At 46.1% G+C, this 23357-nt stretch overlaps 1 protein-coding gene across 1 annotated transcript in view; it reads left to right on the top strand.

The window, feature by feature from the left end:
• SHKBP1 (SH3KBP1 binding protein 1) overlaps positions 1–23357 on the top strand; it is a 306095-nt gene that overhangs the window by 194777 nt on the left and 87961 nt on the right. The window contains exon 14 of the mRNA XM_078660638.1: positions 21046–21201. Coding sequence (XP_078516764.1) covers positions 21046–21201 — 156 coding nt within the window. The remainder of the gene's footprint in view (positions 1–21045; positions 21202–23357) is intronic.

The following is a 23357-nucleotide window of genomic DNA, read 5'->3' as shown; positions in this document are numbered from 1 at the left end:
GCTCGAGGCCGAAATGGAGAACATCCTTCAGAGAAAGAAGGACTTCGACGAAAAAATGAAAAGTTACAAGATTCCCCTGAAGCCGGCACCGACCGTCGCTGAGGTACAGGAGATCGAAGAGTTCGACATCGAAGAGCCGCCGAAAACTCCGGAACCTTCGGAGCACGAAGAGGAGGAGGACCTCTACTACACAGAGGGGGATTACAGGGAACAGCAGTCAAGCTACGGTTCAGGTTCCTCGACGGCCCAAGACCAGGAATGGCAGGACATCGAGGCCGAAAACCCAGAGGAGGCGGTAGAAACATACCCCTCGAGGCCTTCGCCACCGGATGACATTGGGGCATACAATGAGGTGGTAAGAAAGGCGGCAACAGCTTATGGAATTAAGCTGGAAGAGGAGAAGCCAAAAGCAGACTTCCTGCTCGAGACACTGCTCCCCATACAAACAAGGAGCCAGTTCCTGCCCATGCTCAAGAGTATCACGGCCCAGGGAAAGGAGGCCTTCAAGGACCCGGCTACATGCAGATCTGTAACGCCGAGGACCGAGAAGAAGTACAAATTCTCCTCCGAAGACCCAGCTTACATCAAGGGTTCCGTCACAGCGGATTCTATCATCGCTGCAACGGCCAGGAAAAGGGCAAACGTCCCAACAACGTCCGGACCCCCACCTGGCAAAGAAAGCAGGAGGATGGACCTAACTGGCAGGAAGATTGAGAGGAACGCTGCAACGCACTGGCGGATGGCGAATTCCAACGCCCTCCTGAATAGGCATCAATACCAGCACTGGGAGGAGATGGGACAGTTGCTCAAGCACCTCCCGGAACAATACCGTGACAGAGGAGCACACCTGGTAGAGGAAGGGAAGAGCATCGCCAACTCATGCCTGAAGACAGCCTTGGACGGGGCAGAAACATCCAGCAGACTGATGGCTATAGGCATCACTGAAAGAAGGCAAGCATGGCTCAGGATCTCAGGATTCAAGGCTGAAGTCCAGAACAACATCCTGAACACACCCTTCAGCGGTGAAACATTGTTCGGACCCCCGGTTGATGATAAGCTCACCCAACTGAAGAAGGACAACGAGACGGCAAGGTCCATGGGAGCCCTGCAGTTCAGAGGGATGAGAAGGGGCACTCCGTCGCGGAGGCCGAACGGCAGAGGTGGAAGCCAGCGAGGAGATTCTCAACAGAGTTTCCACCAGGGGCAACAGAGTGACAGCCAAGGCCACCAGGGGCAGCAGAGGCAAAACTGGAACTACCAAGGCAGGGGCCAGTCCTTTCGATCGAGAGGAAATGGACGGGGCCAGAGAAGAAGAGGCGGTGAACAGCCCCCCTCTAAGTGACTTCACACGAGAGAAGGTGCTCTACCACCCACACCCTCCGGGGGAGGAGCACGGGAAAACAAAGAGGAGAGGGCTACACGGACAAGACACAAAGGAACATGCAACTCCGGTAGGAGGAAGATAGAGATTTTTTCTCCAGGAGTGGAGAAAAATAACAACAGACAAGTGGATACTCAATATTAGGCAGTTCGGGTACTGCATAGAGTTGGAAAAAAGGCCACCAAACAGACAAGCATTGGAAATGCAATAGGTCTCGCAATAGAATAGTTAGACATTTTTCTTTTTGCAAATGGAAGAGTGGCGTTGCGTGGATGAGTGGCGTTGCGTGGATGAGTGGCGTTGCGTGGATGAGTGGCGTGTGTGAGTGGCGTTGCGTGTGTGAGTGGCGTTGCGTGTGTGAGTGGCGTTGCGTATGTGAGTGGCGTAGCGTGTGTGAGTGGCGTTGCGTGTGTGAGTGGCGTTGCGTGTGTGAAGGATTGGTAGTGCGGGCACTGCTGCTTGGGGTATCTGCGAGATTTGTGTAAGTAAATGGAGAGGGGGGAGAGAGTTGGAAGAGAGAGTGAAAGAGGCAGAAACGTGGAGAGTAAAAGAAAGAGCGAAGGAATATGTAAGCTGAGAGATGTGGCATAACAGAAGGATTGGTAGTGCGGGCACTGCTGCTTGGGGTATCTGCGAGATTTGTGTAAGTAAATGGAGAGGGGGGAGAGAGTTGGAAGAGAGTGAAAGAGGCAGAAACGTGGAGAGTAAAAGAAAGAGCGAAGGAATCTGTAAGCTGAGAGATGTGGCATAACAGAAGGATTGGTAGTGCGGGCACTGCTGCTTGGGGTATCTGCGAGATTTGTGTAAGTAAATGGAGAGGGGGGAGAGAGTTGGAAGAGAGAGTGAAAGAGGCAGAAACGTGGAGAGGAAAAGAAAGAGCGAAGGAATATGTAAGCTGAGAGATGTGGCATAACAGAAGGATTGGTAGTGCGGGCACTGCTGCTTAGGGTTTCTGCGAGATTTGTGTAAGTAAATGGAGAGGGGGGAGAGAGTTGGAAGAGAGAGTGAAAGAGGCAGAAACGTGGAGAGTAAAAGAAAGAGCGAAGGAATATGTAAGCTGAGAGATGTGGCATAACAGAAGGATTGGTAGTGCGGGCACTGCTGCTTGGGGTATCTGCGAGATTTGTGTAAGTAAATGGAGAGGGGGGAGAGAGTTGGAAGAGAGAGTGAAAGAGGCAGAAACGTGGAGAGTAAAAGAAAGAGCGAAGGAATATGTAAGCTGAGAGATGTGGCATAACAGAAGGATTGGTAGTGCGGGCACTGCTGCTTGGGGTATCTGCGAGATTTGTGTAAGTAAATGGAGAGGGGGGAGAGAGTTGGAAGAGAGAGTGAAAGAGGCAGAAACGTGGAGAGTAAAAGAAAGAGCGAAGGAATATGTAAGCTTAGAGATGTGGCATAACAGAAGGATTGGTAGTGCGGGCACTGCTGCTTGGGGTATCTGCGAGATTTGTGTAAGTAAATGGAGAGGGGGGAGAGAGTTGGAAGAGAGAGTGAAAGAGGCAGAAACGTGGAGAGTAAAAGAAAGAGCGAAGGAATATGTAAGCTGAGAGATGTGGCATAACAGAAGGATTGGTAGTGCGGGCACTGCTGCTTGGGGTATCTGCGAGATTTGTGTAAGTAAATGGAGAGGGGGGAGAGAGTTGGAAGAGAGTGAAAGAGGCAGAAACGTGGAGAGTAAAAGAAAGAGCGAAGGACTATGTAAGCTGAGAGATGTGGCATAACAGAAGGCTTGGTAGTGCGGGCACTGCTGCTTGTGGTATCTGCGAGATTTGTGTAAGTAAATGGAGAGGGGGGAGAGAGTTGTAAGAGAGAGTGAAAGAGGCAGAAACGTTGATAGGAAAAGAAAGTGCGAATCTGTAAGCTGGGAGATGTGGCATAACAGAAGGATTGGTAGTGCGGGCACTGCTGCTTGGGGTATCTGCGAGATTTGTGTAAGTAAATGGAGAGGGGGGAGAGAGTTGGAAGAGAGAGTGAAAGAGGCAGAAACGTGGAGAGTAAAAGAAAGAGCGAAGGAATATGTAAGCTGAGAGATGTGGCATAACAGAAGGATTGGTAGTGCGGGCACTGCTGCTTAGGGTTTCTGCGAGATTTGTGTAAGTAAATGGAGAGGGGGGAGAGAGTTGGAAGAGAGAGTGAAAGAGGCTGGGACTGGCTGTATGTGGTATATAGGGGAATTGTGGTGTGTAAGGGAATTGTGTTGTGGAGTGCAATGATCTGGTCACTTGTGGTCAATGCGATAATAACTGTATAAAAGACAGCTGCAGCGTGGGAGAAAGGCAGCATTTCACAGATGCCTGTGTGTATTATATACATCTGGGCAACAGGGAAAAACAAGGCTGAATCACCACTCAATCAATAATGCAATAGCTCTGCCGCTGCATTGTCCCCTTCAGACTCCTGAGGAAATCCTGGGGCAGGTTGAATCCCCGGTAGGGCTCTGGGCATCAGCCACATCACGCAGCCTAGTGTGGATTTCCCCCACAGGATTCTGGTATTGGGGCTGGGGGACTGCAAAACTGGTTGTCCATCTGCTGAGAGAACTACAATGTCCAAGGACAGACGGCACAGTCAGGGAAGGAATGCAAAGAATTCACAGGAAGAGGAACTAGGAAAGGCGGTGGGAGAGAGAAAAGGAAGATGGGGGGGAGGAAGAGGACAAGAGAGAAAGGAGCAGAAGAGGCGAAGAGGAGAAGCATTAGGGAGAGGAAGGTGGGCAAGAGGAGGAAGAGGAAAGGAGAGAAAGGAAGAGAAGAGGGGAGCAGCGAAAGTGAAATGGGGGAAGGAAGAATTAGAGCAGGAATGGGGAGAGGGGGTGAGTGAGTGCTGGAGCATAGACAGAATGAGAACAGAAGTAGATATTACTAGAGTGGGGGGTGAAAGGCGGTGGAGAGCAAGAGATCACGGTAGTAACGAATGAGTAAAGAAAGGATGGGCGGAGAGAGCTGCAATAAATGCAAGCAAGAAAGAAAGTGGGGCAGATGCAGGGTACGGATCTGGGACAGGCAGGAGACTGCAAAGTCTGAGAAGAAAAGAGAAGTGTGGAGAGAAAAAAATTGTACACGCCAACGTGATGTGTAATTGTAAAGCACATGTCCCCCCTTTGTGGTATCTTGGTGCTTAAAATATAGGTGTTCAATGAAACATAAGGTTGATTAAAAAAAAGGAACATTGAGGTATAAGAATTAAAGAGTCAGCGATCTGACTAAGACGTGAATCTGTGGCACTGGGAAAAACATTCCTGAGTTTGAAAATTAGGCCACTGAGCCATCAGACATCGGGAAAGATATACACAGAAGCGAGACAGGAAGAAGAGACCATCAAACGCATGTCACTGAGAGACTACCATCACAAAACTCCTCAAGCAAGGACACATGAGGTCACTTACGAGCGCCGAGATGGACTGCGGAGACTGGCACTCAGTGAAAATTGTCCTGCTTTCTGCTGCATGACCACTAGTCACAATCTCACACCGTGTAGACTCCACAGCAACGAAAACAAGCCAGAAACTAGAAAGATATTTGTAAAGACAATGTGTGCATTGCAAACATGTAATTTGCATAAAGCACACCACACAGCAGTTTTTTTTCTGAGCACTGTGTACTGCAGACCCCTTGAAGAAAGCCCCGGGCATTGAAGAACGCACAGGGCAAATGTGCCCTGTCAAGCGCAAGCCTTTAACTCTGCCCTGGCTAAGCAGAGTCGGGTAGGTACCGCAGAGAGGGAGCACCGTCAATGAATGGCGAGTGTCGCCCTGCTCGGATGCCACCAGCAGTGAACCGGGTGCAAGCAGCGGTAAACCGGTAGCTTACAGTGGCTTACTTATCTTATCTTCGTCTATGCTGGGGTGAGACCTTAAAAGCAGAGGTAATTAAAGAGCGAAAGATGGGTAGCTGCAAGCAGGAACGGCGTGAAGAGAAGTTGTGTGATGATGCAACATGCACAAGGCGGGCAGGGGAGGGGGTGGGTAGCTGCAAGCAGGAACGGCGTGAAGAGAAGTTGTGTGATGATGCAACATGCACAAGGCGGGCAGGGGAGGGGGCGGAGCGGGGAGAGCGGCATGTGGGTGTTAAGAAGCAAAAGGCGGGCAGGGGAGGGGGTGGGTAGCTGCAAGCAGGAACGGCGTGAAGAGAAGTTGTGTGATGATGCAACATGCACAAGGCGGGCAGGGGAGGGGGCGGAGCGGGGAGAGCGGCATGTGGGTGTTAAGAAGCCGGGCCTTTGAAGTGAAGCTAAGCTTCACTTCAAAAGGTGTCGGAGGAATGCGGCTGAGGGAACAGACGGCGATTGCGGCTGTGCACGCGCTTTTAAGCTCAATGCACATGCGCATTGAGCTTAAAAGTCACGGACACTGCAAGGAATCGCCACGATTCCTTGCTTCTTAGTTAAAGGTTGTTTAAGCCGCAATAGGCTCGCAAGCTCGATGCGCATGCGCATCGACAGGCGAGACCTAAAAACCAAAGAAAAGACAGCACTCAGGAAGAGAGCTGCAACTACTGCAAGAGGAAGCCCAAGAACTCCTCCTCAAAGCGGCCATAGAACGGGTCCCCTTCAAATAACGGAACATGGGAGTGTACTCAAACTACTTCCTAGTGCCAAAGGTGGACGAAAGCCTAAGACCCATCCTGGATCTACGGTTCCTGAACAAATACGCCAAAACTCAAAAATTCAAAATGACGTCCCTACAAGAGGTCATTCCTCAGATAAAAGCAGGGGACTTCTTGTCCACCATAGACCTCAAAGATGCATACCTGCACATCCCCATGAACAAGCAGCACAAGCACATGCTAAGGTTCACAGTAAACAAGGATCACTACCAATTCACAACCCTAGCTTTCGGCCTAAAGTCCGCACCAAGGGTGTTCACCAAATGCCTTGCGGCAGTGGCCGCACACCTAAGGAGAAAGGGGATACACGTGTACCCCTACCTCGACGACTGGCTGGTGAAGGCAAACTGCTACAGGACATGCAAAGAGCATGCAGAACAGGTGACAGGAACGCTAGCAAACCTGGGTTTCTCCATACACTGGGGCAAAAGCTCGATGGAACCAGAGCAAGTGAAGATCTTCCTGGGAGCCCAGATCGACACCATACAATGCAGAGTCTTACCGAGCGAAAAGAGAACGCTCAGCCTACTGAGGGAGAAACGTCACTACCAGAAGGGGCGATCTCTGACAGTGAGGACTGGGAGCAAGATCTTGGGGATGATGGCATCATGCATCCACCTGGTCCCCAATGTACGCCTACAAATGAGACCACTCCAAGAGTGGCTGCAACAAGAATGGTCACAAGCTACAGGAAGTTGGGAGGATCTAGTGGTTGTAACGCACAGGGTGCAGGAAGAGATAAGGTGGTGGACCAAGGAGAGAATAACAAAAGGGAAACCTCTAACACCACCGGACCCAACAGTGACCATCACCACAGACTCATCCCAGAAGGGGTGGGGGCGCACACATGAACAGGCTTAGAGTGAGGGGTCTGTGGAGCCCTACAGATGCAGTCGGGCACATCAACTACCTGGAATTGAAAACTGTGTTGCTAGCCCTCAAGGCCTTTCAGAAACACCTACACAACCGGAAGGTGCTAATACAAACAGACAACACCACAACGATGTTTTACATAAACAAACAGGGGGGAACTCAATCGTTCCCGCTGTCAAACTTGGCACAAGAGATCTGGAAATGGGCCATACCACTAAAAATAGACCTGCTAGCCATACACCTGCCAGGGAAGGACAATGTGGAAGCGGATTGGCTCAGCAGGCAGACTTCAGCATCCCACGAGTGGGAACTCAACAGTCCGGAAACAGAGAGTCTATTCAGGAAGTGGGGCACCCCAACAATAGACCTATTTGCAACACACCGGATTGCAAAATGCCAATACTTTGCATCCAGGCAACCAGAGGCACGGTCCCAGGGGAATGCCCTATGGATAAGCTGGTCAAAAACATTTGCCTACGCTTTTCCCCCGATACCACTGATCCCCAGAGTGCTCAACAAATGCATGAAGAGCAACATGACGCTCATCCTTGTGGCACCACAATGGGCCAGACAGACGTGGTATTCTCAGATAATGGAGATGGCGCAGGGTCCTCACCACAAGTTCTCAAAAAGAAGAGACCTACTCTCCATGGAAAACGGAGGAATCCTACACCCAGAGCCAGAGAGCCTCAACCTCTCAGCCTGGCTCCTGAGGACTTAGAATTTGCACACCTGAAACTACCAGAGAGCACCCTGCGGGTGCTGCGAGAGGCAAGAAGGCCCAGCACACGCAAGTGCTATGGGGAAAAGTGGAAAAGATTCACTCAATGGTGTTGCAAGAAACAACTCCAAAGGAGACTGACCAAGGAGTCCACGGTGCTAAGGAACCTCACACACCTAATCAAGGCAAAGCTAAGCTCATCCTCACTGAGAGTGCACCTAGCAGCGATTGTGGCATACACGAGGAGAAACAGGGAGAAGCTTCTTCACATCTCAAGTCGTGAAAAGATTCCTGGAAGGGGCTAAAAGAATAGCGCCGCCAAAGAGAATGCCGCCACCGGCCTGGAACCTAAATGTGGTACTGACGGAGCTCATGAAAGCACCTTTTGAACCCATCCACAAAACATCACTGCAGATGTTGACAATGAAGACGGCTTTCCTGGTGGCAATCACCTCACTACGAAGGGTGAGCGAACTGCAGGCACTCACACTGCAGGAACCCTACATCCAGATACACAATGACAGGGTCGTGATGAGAACTGACCCACACTTCATGCCAAAGGTGGTGTCAAGGTTCCACATGAATCAGAGTATTCAGATCCCTAGCTTCTTCCAAAACCCCACTACAAGCGCTGAGAGGTCGCTCCACACCCTAGAAGCAAGAAGGGCTGTGATGCACTACATTGAAAGAACGAAGGACCACAGGAAGACGAAACAGTTCTTCGTGTCCTTCGCCAACAGTTACATGGGCAAACCAGTTACTCAAAACACCATAGCCCGATGGATCGCACAGACAATTCAGTTCTGCCACAATCAAGCTGGCCAGGAGCTAACAGGAGGGGCACGAGCCCACTCCACCAGGAAGAAAGGAGCAACAATTGCCTTCCTGGCCAACACACCGATTCAGGATATATGCCTGGCGGCAACATGGGCTTCAGTGCACACTTTCACGAAGCACTACTGCGTGGATGTACAGATGAACAAGGAAGCACAAGTAGGACAAAAAGTGCTTCAACATATTTTTAGCAACCAACGCTCATCTTCCACCCAACCGCCACAAAAGTAACGAAAACCGCTACAAAATCTATGCACAGCATAGTGAATCCAGAAAGATTCACGCTGCAAAACGAATAGTTTCTTACCTGTCGGTGTAGTTTTGCAACTTGAAGATCTTTCTGGATTCACTAGCGAACCCACCCGCCTCCGCCAGAAAGATGAGGCTGGAAAGAGGGTGGAAAAACATGGAAAAGAAAGCAAGTTGGAACAATTACAAAATACGTGGAAACATTAACGTTGAAAAAACGATTAACATACATAGCCATGGATTCACTACAAAGACAAACAAGGAAAAGAGACAGAAAAAAGAATCCGAAGATGGCGCCCAAGGGTGGTAGCTTCCGCCGGAAGCACGCCGACGTCACCGAAGGGACACCAAATGGTGGGACGTCGACGCCCACCTGGGCTACGACAAAAAAAAAAAAAAAAGAGAAAAAAGACTACGATTCCGGACCCAACCACCAGATTGCGGAATATGCACAGCATAGTGAATCCAGAAAGATCTTCAAGCTGCAAAACTACACCGACAGGTAAGAAACTATTAGTTTAGTATCTAAATCTAAAGAGCCTTTCTATCTGTTGCTGCTCTGTGCATCTCTCTGTGTCAAAAAAAAAAGGAGGGAGACAGCCCGCCCTTCACCAGACCTCAAAGGAATGTGGCCTGCAGTGCCAAGATATGACGTGGAAGCAAGAAACCTCCCCCTGACATCTCCTCGGACGCACCTCCCCTTCAGCAATCTCCCGGGACGTTTCTCGTACCTAACACATAGAAGCCAGCTGAGCTGAGAAAGCCAGCCCCCATCCAGAGAGGACATTATTTTATACTCTAATTATTGGCAGACTACACAAAAGATGTAGCATCTTTCAGGAAAACCTGTACGTGATTGGTCAGTCATGATGGCATGAGTTCTCACTACCCTGCCTCATTCTAAAATCCTGACTTTACCAGTTTTAACAAAAGAAGCATACATGAATAACTACATTTATAAGCATTTGCAACATTTACTAGGAAAAATGTTTCATTCTAATTCATCCTTCCTTCCTTCCTCAGTGCAGTCAGAGGGATACTTTTAACTAACTGGTACATTGGCACAGTCACAAGAATCTACAGTTCAAGATGTCTTTCACTTCTTGTCATGAGGAAAGCTGCCACAGTCTGCGCATGCTCCCTTCTCATTAAATTGCAAGCCATAGCCTTGATGGATTCACAGGCAGCCATGTTTTGTGTAGGCCCCAAAAATAAAACAAACACAAAGATAATATTAATTTCATGTAAATCAGCCCATTATGTTTCCCAACTCCATACTAATACCCCTTATAAATGTTTACCTAGCCAAGCTATTAGTTTCTTTTTTTTTTTAAATTTAAAAAAGACTTTTATTGGCATACAAAAAAACCATACAAAAATATATATATATCGGTGGAGCATACAATAGCGTTTTTTTTTCTATAACAGTCCCTCCAATACAAAAAAGGGGAGGGAGAGAAAAAGAGAGAGAGAGGGGGGGGAGAGGGGGGGTTAGGTTACTGGGGTTTCCTCAGGTGGTCATCGAGTGGGCGCCACATGTGTAGTTTGGCGTTGTGTTCTTTCGAGAAGTTGCCTGTGATGTTGCCTGCTCCTCTCAGGAAAGTGACCCAGTTGATCCATGTTTTAAAGTTTGCTTTGGCTGTGTTCTTCCAGTTGGTTAGGATTATTTTGAGGGCTGCTGTGAGGAGTAGGTCTAGGAGTTCTCTCTCTTCTCTACTTTTTAGGTTCGCGGTTAGGTGTTCTGTCGCCAGGCTTACGAAGCTGATTGTTAGGTCGGTTTTGAGCATATCGTTCAGGAAGGTGTTGATCTGTGTCCAGAACCTCTTGACTTTCACGCAGGTGAAAATAAGGTGTTCGAGGGTGCCCTCTTCTTTCTGGCAATTCCAACATTTGTCTGATTCTGCGATGCCGACCTTGTGGAGCTTGGATGGCGTCCAGTAGGCCTTGTGGAGCAGCCAATACTTTGTTTGCGCTAGTTGTGGGGTGATTTTGTTTGTTGTTGCTGAGCTCCACATTTTTGCCCGCTCTATTTCGTTCAGTTGCCTGCCCAGTAGCGTCTCCCATGCGTTAGTGGCTTTCTTGTTCTGCGCCAGCGTGGAGGGGCTTAGGAGCTTGTAGATCTTAGCAGTTTGGTGACCTGCTGAGTTGAGGAGTTGCAGGTACTTGATGATGCCTGGCTCCTCTCTGCGTAGGTTAGCTTTTGTTATTGCTGTCTTCATCTTAAGGAAGTTATAGAGCTCTTGGTTTGGGAGGTCGTGTAGCTGCTGTAGGTTCTGGAACGTCAGCGGTCCTTGCTTGGTTTCTGTCTGGTTGGGAAGGCTGACGCCTTTCTCGATCCAGATGTCATTGTGCAGTGTCGCACCATGATAGGTTACTTTTGTGTTGAACCAGATGGATTCCCATGCTGTGCCTCTCAGCTTCTGCGCCATGCGTTTGTCTACCTTCATCAGCGCCTCCCTCGTGTGTTTCAGTATGGCGTTGGACTTTAGTGGGTGCCGGTTTGCTGTTAGAAGGGCTATTGGCTTAAGCCCTCCCAGGATGTCTTGTTCGACCTCTAGCCATACTGGTGTATATGTTTGTGGGCTGTCTATCCAGGCAATACCCTGTCTCGCCAGGCATGCCGTTTGGTATGTTTTGAAGTTTGCCAGGTTGAGGCCTCCGAGGTCCCTTGCCAGTCTTAGTTTTTGTAGGCTTATCCTTGGTTTTTTGTTTTTCCATAGGAAGATGTTTATGAGTTGGTCTAGTTTTTTGTGGAATGTCTCTGTCATTGGGAGTGGCAGCATTGTCAGTGTGTAGTTTATCGCCGGGGTTATCATCATTTTGATTGTTTCAATTCGTCCCCACCAGCTTATGTATTTTGGCGACCATAGCTCCAGCCTTTCTTTTATTTTTTTCAGTGTGAGGTCCTCGTTATGTTGTAGCGTTGATGTGAGGTCTCTTCCAAAGTGGAGTCCTAGATATTTCAGTGGTTTCGTCTGCCATGCCAGTCCGGATTCGCCTAGGACCTCTCTTGTGGTGTGGACATTCATTGGCTTGCACTCCGATTTCTCCTTATTAAGTTTGTAGCCTGAGGCTTCCTCGTATTCTCCTATTGTGGCCATTAGCGCTTTTATTGACGTGGAGGGGTTTGCTGTTGTTATTAGGATGTCGTCTGCGTACGCCGCTAGTTTGACAGTCTTCTTCTTGATCTTGACGCCTGTTATATCTGTGTTGTCCCTTATTCTGGCTAGCAGGGGTTCTAGCGCGAGCAAGAAGAGGCCGGGGGAGAGGGGGCATCCTTGTCTGGTGCCTCTTCCCAGCGTGAGTGTTTCGGATGCGCTGCCGTTTACCACTATTTTTGCTTTCGGTTTGTTGTAGAGGGCCATGACCATTGCCGTGTATTTTTCCCCCAGTCCAAAACTTCCCATGCAGTTTCTCAGGAAGGGCCACGAGACTCTGTCAAAGGCCTTCTCCGCATCCAGCGCTATCATGACTGCTTGTTCATTGCTATTTGCTGTGTGGTTGATTAGGTGGCACAGTAGCCTTGTGTTGTCCTGCGATAGTCTATTTTTGATGTATCCCACTTGTGAGGTGTGGATAATGTCTGGCAGAATTCTGTTTAGTCTGTTGGCTAAGACCTTCGCGTATATTTTGCAGTCGACATTTATTAGCGATATTGGTCTGTAGTTCTGGGGGTATTGTGGGTCTTTCCCCTCCTTGGGGATTATGGTGATGTTGGCCTCGCTCATGGACTCCGTCATCTTCCCGTTCTGGATGCATGTCGAGTACGTTTGTGCCATTAGTGTTTTAATGTGTTCGCTGAAAGTTTTGTAGAAAGCTGCGGAGTATCCATCTGGTCCCGGCGCTTTGTTCTGTTTCAGTTGGGTTATGGCTGTTCCAATCTCTTCCTCCGTTATGTCGGCTTCGAGCGACTCCCTCTCCTCCTCCTTGAGCTTTGGCAGATTGGTGTCATTGAGCAGATCTAGTCCTGCATCTTTGCTCAGGGTCTGATCCTCGGTGTACAGCTCTTGGTAGAACTGTCTGAAGACTTATAGTATTCCTTTGTTCGTTGTTTGAGACTTGTTCGTTCGATCTGTTATTGCTGCTATCGTGTGCTGCCTCTGTTTTGCCTTTAGGTAGGATGCCAGCTGTTTCCCTGCTTTGTTTGCTGCGCATAGGTTGACTGATTTGAACTTCGTTAGCCAGGACCCTGCTCTCTCGCTTAAGATCTTGTTCAGTTCATATTTCTTTTTTGTGAGCAGGGTGAGCGTGTTCTTGTCTGTTATGTTTGCGCAGTGGCCTCTCTCCAGTGCTGTTATCTCCTCCTCAAGCTCAGAGATTTTCTTGTTTCTGCTTCTGTTCATCCTGGATTTGATATTTATTAGTTTCCCCCTCAGTGTCGCTTTGAGGGCGTCCCAAATGATGTCTTTGCCTACTTCACCATTGTCATTGTGCTCGAGGTACTCTTTAATTGTGGCTTCGATTTCTTTAATATTCTCTCTGTTCTGGAGGATGTCGTCGTTGAGCCTCCATCTCCTCGTAGGGCTTTCGTTGTGTTTGCCACTGAGAGTGAGCGTTATGTGAGCGTGGTCCGAGATGGTTATTGGGGCTATCTCCGTCTGTTCTATAAGGTGCGTGTGAGTGTTGGACATCAGTATGTAGTCGATCCTGCTGTAGGAGTTGTGTGGGTGTGAATAGAAAGTGTATTCACGCGCTGTTGGGTGTTGTAGCCTCCATGGGTCTGCTAGATGCTGTTTGGTGCACAGGTCTTTCAGGGTGTTGCTGCTGTTGTTGGAGGTATGGCTTGGTCTGTTCGGGTGTCTGTCCGTTGCCTGGTCCATTGTTCTGTTCATGTCCCCGGCTGTGATCAGGAGGTCCTCCTGGGGCAGGCCGGACAGTTTGCTGTTTACTGCTTGCCAGAACTGTTTCTCCTCCGAGTTGGGGCCGTATATGTTGGCCACGTGTATTCTGTCGCTCCCTCTTTGGACGCTTGTTATTAGCACGCGGCCGTCCTCGTCTGCGTCTGTTGATTTTGTTGTTAGGTTGGCCTTCTTGCTCAGGATCGTTATTACTCCTCTTTTCTTCCCTTTTGCTGGTGAGCAGTGTACTTCTCCTATCCATCTAGCCTTGAGTTGCTTTGCTTCTTCTTCTGAGAGCTTGGTCTCTTGCAGCATGTATACGTCTCCCTTTAGTTTGGCCAGATGTTCTAGTATTTTCCTTCGTTTGACCGGGTGGTTCAGTCCTTTAACGTTCATGGATACTATCTTCAGGTCGGTGGACAGGACCACTTTCGTTGGATCTGTCATGGTGGTTTGGTGTTGTCGCTGTTGTCTTGCATTTTGCGGCCCCCCCCTGGGGTTTGTGTGGGAATAGAGAGAGGGAAAAGGTAAAGGATGTATGTAGAAAAAGGAAATAGTAAAGGCATTTTGTTCATTACCCCGATGGAGGCTGTATCATGTACTGTCTTGTCCACCTGCACCAAACAGACGAGTAACCTCAGTGCAGTGTGGCTTCCATTTACCACCCGCTATTCCTTCCCGGGATTCCACAGGTGTGCATACCTGCGTGTTCCAGACAACATAGAACAAGACACTAACTTAACATGAAGAGTTAAAACATGTAATCAATAACCAAAAAGTATGTCCTATGAAATTACCAATATAATCAATAACACCATCAATTCAAAATGAGCAAAATTTCACCAACAATAAAAACTCAATATTTTCAACACTTCAAAAAATACATGCTAGCATATTAACAACATTTCACAACCCTATTGATACTCACACCACTTCTTGCATCACCTGCCAGTACTGCTTTGCCAATCTTCAGGTTCTGAGCATTGGAGTCAGGAATCAGGACTTGGACATTTATCTAACTTGGTCAATTATTTTACTTCCCTCTTAAGGTCAATGATCCATTAGTTGAATAGTTGATGGTGAAATCAATAATTATTAATCACCAAACTAATCAATAATAACCATCCTCTGATTACCAAAAACTGATGGGGCGGTAATTTCTTCTGGTAGTTTCTCAATGCAAAACCCTCATGCTACCTCTAATTTACCGCTCAAAAGGTGTTGGGCCCTTCATACCATGTATTACCTTCAGGAGACTTTAAATAAAGATGAACAGTCAAAAATGCAATTTATTATTCAAGCCAATAAAAAGAGTTGTTGAGTACTTTAAAGGGTTTTATTTTCTAGTCAAAAGTTAAGTTTTTTCTCTGACCCTTTATTCATTAGTAAAATATCAATCAGGTTACATAATTTGGAAAACAGGAAAAATATCAATAATACAGAACACATTACAGTCTGCATATAAGCATTACATGTAGTTATGAAAATGTGGCGAAAAATTTCAGTCACAATTCTTAAAGAGTTTCTAAGAAAAATAGTCTTGCAAGGCTAATCAATAATTAAATAGTTGGCAAAAATCTCCCATAAAGAGAAATAAATGCATACGACAAATACATCTTTTCAGACCTAATTAATTAGTCAAAGCATAAACTTAAAGTTTAGTATCTAAATCTAAAGAGCCTTTCTATCTGTTGCTGCTCTGTGCATCTCTCTGTGTCAAAAAAAAAGGAGGGAGACAGCCCGCCCTTCACCAGACCTCAAAGGAATGTGGCCTGCAGTGCCAAGATATGACGTGGAAGCAAGAAACCTCCCCCTGACATCTCCTCGGACGCACCTCCCCTTCAGCAATCTCCCGGGACGTTTCTCGTACCTAACCCATAGAAGCCAGCTGAGCTGAGAAAGCCAGCCCCCATCCAGAGAGGACATTATTTTATACTCTAATTATTGGCAGACTACACAAAGATGTAGCATCTTTCAGGAAAACCTGTACGTGATTGGTCAGTCATGATGGCATGAGTTCTCACTACCCTGCCTCATTCTAAAATCCTGACTTTACCAGTTTTAACAAAAGAAGCATACATGAATAACTACATTTATAAACATTTGCAACATTTACTAGGAAAAATGTTTCATTCTAATTCATCCTTCCTTCCTTCCTCAGTGCAGTCAGATGGATACTTTTAACTAACTGGTACATTGGCACAGTCACAAGAATCTACAGTTCAAGATGTCCTTCACTTCTTGTCATGAGGAAAGCTGCCACAGTCTGCGCATGCTCCCTTCTCATTAAATTGCAAGCCATAGCCTTGATGGATTCACAGGCAGCCATGTTTTGTGTAGGCCCCAAAAATAAAACAAACACAAAGATAATATTAATTTCATGTAAATCAGCCCATTATGTTTCCCAACTCCATACTAATACCCCTTATAAATGTTTACATAGCCAAGCTATTAGTTTCAAGCAGCTTTTCTATTATTTATGACAAGATGCAAAATAAATGTGCAACATAGCATTTTCATGCATTTAGTGTAAAATTTAAAAGCACACACAGTTACTACAGCGCACACAACAACATGCTTTAATGTTTTAGATAGCTTTTCATGCGAAAAAAGCATTTAGTCCCCTGTGTAGTGTTTGGTGCATTTGTTAATTCACACACATTATAAAAAGAGGTGTTATTTAATTGAAAATATTTATCAAAATATGCAACAAGTCAAAGTCCTTTAAGACAGAAATAGTGCATTTAGATTACATGGGATGAGCTGGGAAGAGAGAAACACATTCTATTAATCTTCAAAGCTAAAAAGGCCACTTTTCTCTAGACTGTAAAAAAACACATGTTAATTCAGCACAAGCATTTCAGACTGACTAGGCCTCACTTTCATATTTTTCATGTGCCATGTTTTTACCCTGCACCAAAATGTGCGTGGCAATTCAAATGCAGCCTGTCTGAAGCACAAAAAATAAAACAATGCCTGACTGCAGATGAAATCTGCTCCATCACTGCGAAGTGTACAACAAATAATAAGTGAATAAAAAAAGAGTGCAACAATGTCACCTGGGATCCTTGGTGTACATCAGCTCCTCTGCATGTGGACTGATTGGCCACTATAACATAAACAAAAAAGAATTGATAAATTCAGTTGTTTTTATCTGAGAGGTGGAAATTAACAGGTGTTTAAAAACGTCCAACATCCTGTAATGGCTAATGTCCATCTATTACAGCACTAGTAAATCTTGACTTCATGTGCACCATTATATGGTAATGTATCAATACTCCCAGCTTACCTAGTCAGCAAGAGGTTAAGACCTCACCTCACCTGGCTGCGGCTCAGGGAGACGAAGCGCCGCTCTAAAAACAGAAAAACACAGAACTACTGTAAACCGTGTCTTCACATATGTAGGTCTTGCAGTGTTTCGGAGGTGGTATGGGAGATTATCAACAAGTCCCAGTCTTACCATCAATGTTTTCACTATGGAAATATCAGAAGAATGAAATCCGCCAAATTTACCATTCAGGCACGATGATGGAAGCCAAGTGATTCTGCATGTAGTTTCAGCCCTCAAACAGTACCACTCCACTCTTGAACAAGGTGCCCCATGGCCTTCATGGACAGCAAATGTATTTAAGGAAGGCAGCATCAGTTGTAGTTAATCTGGTTGACGTCCCAGCAACAAATCATTTAGGCCAAAATGAAAAAGGTAATTCTGATTTATTGCAAGTTGGCCAATCGGATTGGCCTTTCCATCTGACCAATCTGCCTCCTAGATGGAGAACGTTAGCCATACTGTGTGAAGCACCAGTTGAAATTTCTTTTTCCATTTTTGCCTTGCATAAAAGTCACGGTGCAGACATTTCGGGCCATGATACCCGGAGACTTCCGTGTTCCGCACTAGGGTCCCCCCCCCTTAAGTGGAGACATTCCATGCTGTGTGGAATGCACAATGAAGGAGGCACAGTAGCTGCCATTCCAAAGCTCTGTTGAGCCACAGTAAACCATTTTGACCATCCATGCTTGTCACTGTAAATAGACTTGAAACGAAGCTACGTAGCCCAATAAAGACATTGATCAAAATGGTGGAAAAAAGCTTTTCTGGTTGCTTTCAATACTGTACTGTTGAGCTGGTTCAAGAGAAATTTAGCTGTGAACATAGATTTGTCTCTGAAATGGTGAACTTAGTCTTTAATTGTCATGCTGGCATTAACAATCTAGGTTACCTCTCCACGTTTCCTCTTACTAGTCTAAATGTACAATGTAATTGTGAATGGGACAGGAGGAAGCCAGAATCATTGAGAAGCACAATGGAAAATAGAGGTGTGTGTGTTGCAGTTTCAGCCGCATCTAGAGAAAAGGAGGTGATTTGCTGGCTGGTGTGCCGGTGTTGATGTAAATCTATTATGGATTTTACACAGACTGGTAGAAATGTACCCTCATAAGAGCGAATTAAGGTATGCACTCTGAGTAACCTTGTAATAACTCGTCTTAAATGCCATGATTATCTTAATAAGTACTAGAGCTGTGATTAATGGCCAAATGAGCGCTTCTGTCACTAATCCTAAAGGATTTGAATGCGTCTGGTGGTGGTAGCGTTGTTGACTTTGTTTTGAGATGTCGGACAGTTTGATGGCTTTTGCAGCACAAGTATATGACAGCTGAAAAAGGACATTCAGGCTTGGGAAATTAATAGATAAAAGCAATTTTCTGAGTGAGAAGCAATGGGCTTCTAAAAGAGAAGTTTATAGATCTAAAGGTTATATGTTTAGTAGCAGGATTTTGAGAAGGCAGATTGGAGGTGGCATTATAGACACTATCACCTGAGAAAGTATAAACGAGTCTGTGATTCAAGAGAGTGACATTTGTACATGAATGTAGGGATGATGGCTATCTCTAGCTTACACACGACTTACCTATGAACAGTGTGGAAATTTGGTAGAGTTATTAAGTACTTTGCATAAACTAGAGGATGGACCTTCAATAATTCCTTTTGTTGTAACCCAAGTTTGGGCATCGTGGGCCGAAAAGTGCCGGAGAGTTCGGACACAAGCAAACAGAGAAGGAAAGTTCAAATGCATGCACATTGATCCAAAATCTCCATATGGGGCTCTGCTGCACCCATGCACACACGCTGATGAGTAGAGTTTTCGTAGTGCTTTGCTTAAGTAAAACATTTGTTTTTCATATTCTCAAAGACCTCAATTTGTAGATCTGATCAGGTTGGGAATGGACCCCTATATAAAGATTAATAAGCGGTTAGAAGGGGTGCGTGTGGCACCGTTCCTTTGTAGCATTTATATTTATTACCTTGAGGATGTGGCAGATCCACCCAGGCTAGGGAATCACCCGTTACCTGTCCTTATGTACGCAGATGACTGCGTCCTTCTGGCCAGAACAGGCCTGGCCTTCCATAACTTTTTTTAGGCCTACGTCCTAGTGCTGGAAGAATTAGCCCCCCACCCCCAATTTTGTATTAGCCCCTCCCGAAATTTGGGTCCAGTTGCGCCTCTGTGAGCATGGCTTTAGTTAAATAAAAATTCCCGTCTTTGCCCACATAATATTGATACAGTTTTATTGGGACGGGCCATTGGTCGTGTCAAGAAGGAGATGAAATAACTGAAAGGTGTAGGGACCGCTATACAGCTCTCAAAATAAGTAAAACCAACACCAGAGACTGTGTTGGTAAGTCAATTACTAGATACCTGTCGGCTATATGGCACATTGGGTCGAATGCTCCTTAAATTAGCACTTTCATGTATATTAAATGTACTGCCCCAATTGTTTTTATGACTGGTCTTGTACATTTTTTTCCAGGTACTCACTTGTCCTAATTTTTAAATCATATCCGTTTTAGGATGTTTTATTTGAACCCCTTTTAGTCTTTTCTATATTAGTATAATGATTTTGTATCGTTAGACTGAAATTCCCCACACAGTAGAGTTCCACTTAGAAATAGTTTTGCACAATAAAATTGCATGTTTTATTGCATTACTTTATAAATGTTTATACTGTACCTTTTATGGTTTTATGTAACCGAAATAAAGGAAACCTGATGATGAACTGTACTCTGTTATTATGCATTGAGAGACGTTATATATTTATTCTACGCGTCTTTTGTTGATGTGTTTTTATATTAGGATACTTGTTTTATCTTTGTTTTATTATCTGTATTTATTATGTATGGTTGAACTCAAATCGAATATAGCTTTGATGAGCTGAACTTGTAGATCTGTTAAGCACTTTCACAAATGAATGTTAAAACTACTTCTCCGTCACCTGTTTCATTAATTACCAAGTCCACCGTTAAGCACATTTGTCAGACACAAACGCAACAGACACATGGCAAACACAAGCAAGCTCTCCCCTTTACACACTCTATCCCCCAATGACGTCCATAGTAACTAGAAAGGAAAGCGCCTTGAGGTCTGCTTGCTTTTGGTATCCACAGGGTTACTGTAATTGGTAGTTTGGACAGGACTTCACAAGTTCTTTCCGAGCTCACATACCTCACTGGATATGGCAGGTTAACTGTTTGGAATACAGCCTCACTTCAATAAGAACTTGGGGCCATATGTATCAAGCCTTTTTACCGTTTGCAAACGGGCAGATTCTCAGAATCGGACGGTTTGCGAATTGGAAAAAGCCTTTTGGGCTGTATCATCCCAAAAGGCCATAGCAAAATAGAGAATTGCAAAAGTTGCGAATCTCTATTTTGCGAATGCAATTAAGGAATTGCAAATTGCGATTCCTTAAATGTAATTCTGGAAGCACCAGAAATTTTCTATTTGGCCTTAAGGAATTTCACATTACCACTAACTTCAAGTTTGTGGTAAATTGCGATTTTCTTTAACCTTTTGAATGCTATGGGGATTTTTCCCCTGTGCTGGAAAATCATGATCACCATTATTCATGACGAGCTGGGCTCGTCATGAGCGTAGCAGGAGGCTACTGCATGACGAGCCCAGCTCGTCATGAGCGTCGAAGGGGTTAAAAAAAAAGCACTTTTTTGTTTTTTTCAAAGTGCCATTTGTTGCACATACTTGTTGCACATACATGCCCATAGGGCATGTATGTGCGCACAATGTGCACACATGCATATTTCAGGGGTGCAACAGGGTGTCCCGTTGGCACCCTTGCAACCTTGAAATTGCATTCTCAATTTGCAATTCTCTAATTGTTTATCACAAATTGAGAATGTCTTCCCATTCATTCCTATGGTACGCCTAGCCCATAGGAATGAATGGGAAGGTATTCCTTACTTGCGAATCTCAATTTGTGATTCGCAAATAAGGAATATGTAGGATTCGCAAAAGTTTTAGCAAATCCTACATACATTGCATTTTGCAATTCTCTAATTGTGATCCGCTAAAAATTGCAATATGAGAATCGCAAAACTCTTTTTTTGATACATATGGCCCCACGTGTCATGAAATGATTTAATGATCTGTGAAGCTCTTTATGTGATCACCTATGCATTTGGAAACCTGCCTGTTCAGGTCCAGTCATTCGCTTGCAGTCTTTTCACACATTTGTCGTCCTTTCCTCTAGTTTGCGCTGATAACAATCATGTGCGTACCTGGACTGTTACCCGATTTCGCGGCATGATCTCCACCCAGCCCGGCTCCACCCCTCTGGCCTCCTTCAAGATCCTGGCACTGGAAGATATCGACGGACATGCCGGCTGCAGCGCTGGCACCGACATTGGTAGGCAGTCAATGCGCTATAAATCTCACATTCGTCTTGTTTCCACTGACAGCAGGAAAATGATGTCTAGTACTGGAGAAAAGTGGTTTTGGGCATAGTTTTCTACAGCAGAATTAAAGTTATATTTTAGTGTTTGTGTGTGTGTGTAGTACCTCGTGCAGTAGTAAATTCAACACACTCAATTAACTCAAAACAGCATAAAATTGGGATGTATAAACGCTGTCCAAAAAAGCCATGAGAACAGAAACTCTAAAAGTCTTCCAGCATAGTTCCCTTTTCAGTTTTTCTGTTTTAAAATACCTTGATCATTGAATACCTGTAAGTGCACATATGTGTTTGAATGCTGATAAAATGATTCACCTGACTGGTGCTAGTGCTCCACTTACATATACTGAGAAACCTCTGTGCAGAGTACCAAATGAATCACTTGTAGGCGTTTGTGTGTGTTTCACTACTCCCAGATGTTTAAGAACACTGTATGCCTTCTGGTAAAAAATGCCTGGCCCAATCAGCCTTGTCTGTGCTGCATATTATAAATAGGGCTCCTGGTTTTATGGTATTTATTTTTATGACATTTCTGTCTGTATGTTTCCATTTTTAGGTCTCGCCTGGCGACGCAGCGCGAAAGCGCTGTCGCCAGCGAGATCTATTGTTGCTGACTTGCCTCGGAAGGGAGACCGGAGATGGGCACGCGCATGCCGAATGGAGGTCGTGAACGCGCTCGTGAACACGCACGTACAGCCACGCGGTGTGCAAATCTCCTGTCCCCCTTCCGTTGTCGCAAGCCTCAGCAATTTCACTTTCACTTTATTTTATGCGCACGCGCGCTCAGTTGAACATAATTACCAGTTTACACGGTGTCCTCTGGCAACCACGGTCTTTTAAATAAACTCGCCCCATCGTTGGAGCGGCCCGCAACGGCTGGTCCGCTCAGGACATAAACCTAGACACTGTGCCTTCATCGGCACAACCACTGGACAAACGTAGAATCCCCCATTCACCCCGTCTGCGGGGGAAACTCCTCTGGTGCCATCCTCCTGAACGGCATATAAAGCAACAGTGGTCCTTAATATACGGTAGTTAAACAAAATATACAATTATAGACAACAATCTGTACTATGAGGAAGCATGTGTCCAGCCGGACACTAATCTAATCAATGTAAGGTGACAAAAGGATATTAAGGCAAACAAATACAAAGTGGGATACAGTCCTGTATCCAGTACAAGTAACATAAAATACGAACAGGGGAAAAGAGTTTTATAGGCAATTCAAAAGAAGAAGGTGCTAGCGTTAGTCAGAACGATTACAGCAAGCGGACCTCATGTAGTTTGCACATTACAATTTAAATTATTGTGTTACTACAAAAACAGTCGACGGCGTTTCGATCCTATGTAAGGTAAAGGATCATCATCAGGACTAAAATTAATTGCCTGATCATGCAGAGCCTCCTGGGGCTCGTTGCTGGAGGTAAATTCCGCAGTGAAAACTTCAGTAGAAGGTCAGAGAGTCCTGTTAAAAGAGGTAAAAGGAATTCAACAAGGGCCAGGCGGGAGATCCCGGTCAATCAGACAAAACCCCAATGGGGTATGTCAGCCAAGGAAGTCGGCGGCCCGGTTGGGGCAGTTGGAAACACGGGGGATCGCACCCTCAATCTGTATTACAACCAATTGTAACCGATCACAGGGGATATTAGGATAGTTCCTTCAGGAGTTGGCGTCCAATAGGCGGGGCACAATGGCTAGTACGGGCGCAATTCACCTGAACCCTTAGTGTCCGAATAGGGACATCCTGACGACCTTCCGGCACGATGGCGCTGTAAAGGAACGGCGGCTGGCTGTGGCGCGCTTCCGGAGCACTCCAGCTTTTCTGTAGTTCTGCCAGCACGACGCGGGGCTCTCTCCTCAGTCATGGGAGCCCCGCACTGCTATCTGACGCTCTTCACCCGGGCCCCCTCCTGGGACCCGGTACTCGAGCTCCCGGACGGGGAAAAGGGACAGGCGCTGCCTGCACCGTCCGTTTCTCTCCTCACTGGCACTCTACATCTTCGCCCGGTCCCCCTTTCTGGGACCAGGACTCCACGTGGAGCCTGTTAGGCTCCAGGCAGCTTCTCCGGCGGGCGGGACTTCCTCTCCCTGCCCCGCCGGACAATTTTGAC

Source organism: Lissotriton helveticus, chromosome 9 (assembly GCF_964261635.1).
Source record: "Lissotriton helveticus chromosome 9, aLisHel1.1, whole genome shotgun sequence".
Taxonomy (NCBI): domain Eukaryota; kingdom Metazoa; phylum Chordata; class Amphibia; order Caudata; family Salamandridae; genus Lissotriton; species Lissotriton helveticus.
This window is presented reverse-complemented; position numbering and strand designations above follow the sequence as displayed.